Source organism: Pteropus alecto, unplaced genomic scaffold (genome assembly GCF_000325575.1).
Source record: "Pteropus alecto unplaced genomic scaffold, ASM32557v1 scaffold75, whole genome shotgun sequence".
Classification (NCBI taxonomy): domain Eukaryota; kingdom Metazoa; phylum Chordata; class Mammalia; order Chiroptera; family Pteropodidae; genus Pteropus; species Pteropus alecto.
In genome coordinates, this window is record NW_006440638.1 from 25,633,308 (window position 1) to 25,638,983 (window position 5,676).

The 5,676-nt window shown below is 55.8% G+C and overlaps 1 protein-coding gene across 1 annotated transcript; it reads right to left on the reverse strand.

The window, feature by feature from the left end:
* Window positions 1-564: 564 nt before the first annotated feature.
* On the reverse strand, window positions 565-5,442 carry PPM1M (protein phosphatase, Mg2+/Mn2+ dependent 1M). The gene is made up of 10 exons (XM_006917567.3): window positions 5,132-5,442; window positions 4,268-4,391; window positions 3,868-4,122; window positions 3,327-3,439; window positions 2,875-2,959; window positions 2,661-2,779; window positions 2,447-2,510; window positions 2,117-2,224; window positions 1,859-2,007; window positions 565-1,489 (listed from the first exon to the last, which is right to left on the reverse strand). Exons 1-10 carry the CDS (start codon window positions 5,353-5,355, stop codon window positions 1,345-1,347), a joined length of 1,386 nt encoding a protein of 461 aa, XP_006917629.1. The 5' UTR covers window positions 5,356-5,442; the 3' UTR covers window positions 565-1,344.
* Window positions 5,443-5,676: the final 234 nt, after the last annotated feature.

A 5,676-nucleotide genomic window follows, 5' to 3' on the forward strand; every position in this document is an offset into this window, starting at 1 on the left:
TTGGCTCTTGTCCTTCCTGGCTGCTGTCTAGGGCTGTGAGTTGCCTAGTAAGAACTCATCTCAGATGTTAAGTAGGAGAGGATCGGGGAGGATCAGGGAAGAGTTGGGTAAGGCTGAAATCATGAAGGTGGCTGCTTGTAATTGAACAAATACTTACCCAGCATCTTAACATTGGCAAATGCCAGAAGATGATAAAAATAGTCTTGTAGGAAGTTGAGGAACTAATAAGCTGTTTATCAAAACAAGCCCTGGAGCCCCAACTGACTTTAGCTAAGTCTAGCTTTATAGAAATTTGCATTCAAAAACAAGTTAAATGGCAGCCAGTCTAGTATCTCCAGCCCAGAGCTCACAGATGATGGTAGAGACCTTTATGTTTCCTGGACAAAAATTCTCACACTGGGGCGGGGCTCACCCCAGGCTTGGAACTAAAGAGGCCACAGAAAAAAAAAACAGTCTTGACTATGCAGGCTTGCAAGGTGAAGCTAAGACTGATTCTTTGGAAGGTAAAAGAGCAAAAGGTATACTGTAATGCCAAGCTGTACAGCAATTCATGATTCACAAGGATTCTTCTGCACACAAACATTTAATCATTGGGAGGTAATGGGGAACAACAAAATGAAGGCATTAATGAGGCATCAGCCTGGGGTGGGGCTGGAGCTTGGAAGGAACAATTGAGGCTAGGCCAGAGGCAGGAGCAGCAATACAAGAGCATTTCCCGCTCAGCCAACTGGGGCTCCTCTTGCCCCCTTTTGTTCTCCCCCAACTTTAGCCCCAGTGCCTGTGCCTTCCCTCCAGTGGTAGAGGAGAGTAGGGTAGGGCCTGAGCAGGTCTCTCCCCAGGGGCTGCTTCAGGATGACTGTTCAACAGATATGAGGCTGCCCCCAGCTTTTCATAAGGCATCCTGCATGGGCTTTGGGGGTTGTTGAGTGGATACCCTGACATTCATGGTTTGGAGACTTGGATCCAACACAGGCTATCTGCCCCTCTTGCATCTTTGGCCAATTCCTTTAGTCCAGCTGTCCTTATCTGGGAATAATATATTGGGCTGTGAAGAAACCTTGTGTGGGTATCCTAAGGTGTACAGTGCCTCTGCCAGAGGGTTGTCATTATTGATATTAGCACTTTTCCCCTGCCTGCCAAAGAGGGGACCTGGGGAACAGGGTTCTTACGCTCTTCAGCTCTGACTGCCTGGTATAAATGTTCCCCTTGAAATGGGTTGGGGTGGGGGTGAGAGCCCTGGGCTGTGTCTGGGAGCAAGGCAGGCAGGCCTGCTGTTGATCATGGTGGGGGGATTCCCCGACTGTATCTGACCCCGAGTGGTTCTGGGATGTGGTATCTGAATCCTCAATGGCCATTGCTTCCTTGGCCCTGGCTGTACAAAGGAATCACGAACACAGAGATATCGTCGTAGGACACCTGCCCTTCCTCTGTGGGATCACCGTTCTTCCCCTGTGTGCTGTGTATCAGCATTTGGGCCAGCTCCGAGAACCTGTGGGGACCATCCTGCAGATGTACTCTGGGGCCAGAGCAAAGAGGCAAGGCCAGCCCTCAAGGAGAACATGCTGCACTGGGCTAGACACTTGGGGACCCAAGCAATGCATTCCAACTTTGGGGCCAGGTAAGCAACGGGGCCAGGTAAGCAACAGGCCTAGGAGGGCCACAGGTTGCACCACAGGAGCCTGGACCCAGAGATTTTTGGGACCCACTCATCCCCACTCCCTAGTATTTGAGACAGCACCAATCCTGACCACCTGCCCTGAGCCAGGCTCATCGTCAGTACTATCTTCTTAGCCATAACTGCTTGGTGTTGCTGCTGGCAACAGCACAGGCCCAGGCAGGTACCCAGCAGTTATAGTACCTGTGTGGGTCCTCTTGAGTACCAAGAAGGAAGCTCCGCACCATCTGTGCCACCTGCTCATTGGAAAGGACGTCCCAGAGACCATCAGTTGCCATGACAACCACATCCTCCTCTTGTAGCTCCAGCTGGTCCATATCCAGCACTGTGACCTGCAAGTTAAGCCTGAGGATCCCTCAGCATTCCTTTCCCAGCTCCCACCAGCCTCACTGTATGCCTTTTGGGGCAGTTGGAAGCTGGGATGGGCTGTTGCCCCCTCACCTGTGGGACAGAGAGCAAGAAGGGCTTGAGCTGAATGTTTGTGTCCAGGACTCTGAGCTGATGGTCTCCCAGGCCTCGAGAGACGGCCAGTGTTCCCAGTAACCGAGCCTGGGGACAAGGGAGGTGTGAGGTGAGAGCAAACGGCCCCAGTAAATGCACAAGTAAAGCAGAGGTGGACTGTGGCCCTTGGGAACCCTGGGCTGAGGGAGAAACATACTGTGGCTTTGGAACAGACCCCAGAACTTCAGCCACAGCCACCAAGGGACAAAGTCACTCCTACCTCTGCATGGGCAACTGAAGAAAGATTCTTGAAGGGGGCCATTCACTGACCTGCCTACCCTGTCCGTGGATCAGTGGGTACTTGAGATCTGACTTCTCAACACACTTGTAGCTCCTACCAGGAGAAGATCCAGCATCAACCCAGGCCCTATTCCCTACCTCACCCCTGACCCTGCCCAGTTGAAGGAGACTGCCCCAGGCCACACAGCTGGGCCTGGACCCCAGGGTTCTCCCCACTGTGTCTCCCCACCCCCACCTTGCTCACCAGCCGTTCATGTGGTAATCCCTGAACAAAACCTTCTGCCCCAAGTCATCCCCCTTCAGTCGCCGAGGGAACTCCAGTCGGGTGAACTCACCAGCAAGGAGCTCAGGGTAGACAAAAGCCTGGGGTAGGGAGGTCATGTTCATATCAGGCTCCCTCTGATGGCCCTGGACCCAGGAATTGGGGCTCCACAGCCTTCTCTGTCAAGGGCACCTACCAGCTGCTGGATCCTCTGCCGCTCAGTCTCCGGGGTGAACTCAGAGCTCAAGGGCCGTACCTCATCTCTCCGTACCAAGATGGCCCTGATGGGATTGAGGAGGAAAGGGAGAGGTCTGTAGCCCTGCCTCCGACCTCATGGGCTCCTTCCTGCTGGCCCCTCCTTCAACCACCAGGGGCCAATTCTGCCCATGCCAATCCCTTCCTTGTTCAAAGCCTTTCATGAATGTCTACAGCCTGTAGGGTAAAGACTCAGCGCTTCAGCCTGGCATTTGAGGTCCCCACTCTCCCTGGCATCTGCTGTCCACCCTCCTACTCCACACATGCCAGGTATACAAACAGCTCAGCCAGTTAATCTCCATCCCTCCACTTCCTGCCCCCTTTCACTGTCTCCACTGCTTCTGGTGCCTGTCCTGCGCCACCCACCCTGCCCACCCTCCAGGGCTCACTTACCTGCTATCCCCTGCATTGGCCACATACAGCTTTCCCTGCAGGGACACAGCCACCAGGGCTGTGCATCCACCCACTTGGCCTGCTGCCTCCAGCTCCCGACCGATCACCTCATCCTGGGGCAAACCAAGGCCACTTGAGGGGCTGTTCCTGATCCCCACCCTGCAGTTCATTCCTCACCAGCAAGCCTGGCAGTCCCAGTCCAGTTTCTAGCTATGACTCTAGAATCCCTGTAGTTAGGAGATCTGGATGTATCGCGTGGGGAGGGAGGGAAGTCCTATTCAAAACAAGAAAGGAAACCAGGCCCTGCACCAAGAACCAACTGGATATGCAATGCGATGATGCAGATAAAAGCACCTAGAACATAGTAGGAGTAGGCACTGGAAAAATGGGAGGGATTATGATGACAATGATGACCATTAGTAAAGAATAAACCAATCCAATCTTGTCCTCCCAATTCAAAGATCCAGGGTGACCACCATTCTGTGCAGAGATGCCTGGGGACAAAATCTTCCCTTCTTTCCTAGTTAAAGGCCATACTTACACATTCCTGGAAGGCATTTTCCAGGGCCCCAATCACCAAGTCTTCTGTCTTAATGCCCTTTTCCTCCACAAATTGGGGGTCGCTGGGGCAGATGCAGCGGCCGCTGAGGTGCATGGGGGGCTGAGTAGCTACCATGCCTTCTACTATGGCCGCCAGCTGCCGGCGCAGACAGGAGTGCAGGGTGTTGGCAGCTAGGATAGCTGCAGCTGGACCGCCGTGCCCATCAAACAGTGCCCAGTAATGACCCGTCAGGAACTGTACAAGAAAGGCTTGGTCTCAGGCTCTTCTTCCTGGTTTCCCTAGTTGACCCCTGGCCTAGCATGGGGCACTAGGACAAGAACTTCCGCCTGAAGTCCTGGACCCCAATCTGTAAGAGGGGGTCGGACCCAGTTGTGCTCACCTCCTCTGCGCACAAGGTCAACCACTCCTGGTCCTCTTCAGCCCCAAACTCACATCTCTGGATGCATAGCTTCCCACAGGCAGCTTGATCCTCATTGAACTCAGATTTCTCTGCATTGATGATCCTGAGGCCAGGAGGTGGTCAGTGACCCTTCAGGGACACAACCGTGTCCCCGTGGGCACAGAGACCAGAGCTGGTGCAGAGAGGGAGGAACCTTCCCTCTGGGGCAAAAGTCCCTACGCCGTCCCTTATACCTCGATAAAGATGGTGTAATTTTCCTAACTGTTCAAAGACCTCCTGACCAAGGCAAAACTCAGGGCCCAGACCCCCCTGGAGCCTACCTGCTGACCAGGGCTGGGAGGTAAGGATGGGGCTGCCTGGGAAGATCTGGGGCTCCCTTGCCTATCCCCTGCCCCATCTCAGCCAGAATTCCTGCCTCACACTGCATATTCCGTAACAGGGTGAGGTGTGTACCGGGCTGGCAGGGAGGGGATGAGGTGGGTGGGGTGGTAATCTCGAAAGCCCAGAAAGTTGGCATTTTACCCCGTTTCCCTGTCTCATGTTGGAAGCCCCAGGGGTGCAGGTCCTTCTCGACTTGCAACCCTCACTGAGAGAGGTTGGAGTCCCAAAGAAAAGGCCGAGGTGGGATGGGGGGAGGTTGTCCAGAGTCCAGAAATGAGGACAAGAGGGAATTATCCACAAGGTTGGGGGAGTGGGTATCGCTCACTCAGTTTAGCTTGTTTTCTAGCTCGGCACAGGCCCTCAGGCTGGATCAGCAGGGGTCGGGGTCGGGGGTCCCGGGGCAAGGGTCGCTGGAGTGGAGAGTGTCGTATGGGGGTTGCTCGGGGCTGGGGGGACACTCACTCTGCGTAGCCTGCGTTCCAGGGCAGCGTGCGACTCCGCGCCGGGCAGCGCACGGGCCGGGCTTCCGGGAGGCTCGGCGCGTCGGCTGTGCCGGGGCAGGAGCCCGAGCCGCGCAGGAAGCGGGGCCGCCGGTAGGGTACAGGGCTGGTGTGTGGCCTCGGTGGCCGCGGCGCGGGCAGCGGACCTTTCGGCAGGAAGCGGCGCCGCAACCAGCCGGCTGACATCGTGCGGCCGCAGGGGGCTGCCCTCGGGGCGCCAGGAGGGGAGGCTCGGCGAGACACCACCCGGCCGCCCTCTCCTGGATGGAGGAAGCGGCCAGGAGGCGGGGCTGCGCGGAGTGGTGACACCCCCAAACCCCCGCCTCGCCCGGGAGTCCGTGCGCGCGGCCTGGGCCCAGTAGTGCTGGCTTGTCAAGCCTCATAACAACCGTAAGAAGCAAACGCTGTTACTACTCCACTTAAAGTGCCAGAAAATTGAGCCCCAGTATGGGAAGTCGCTTGCCCTGTGTCATACAGTAACTTGAGCAGGCTAACTGTTCACCCACA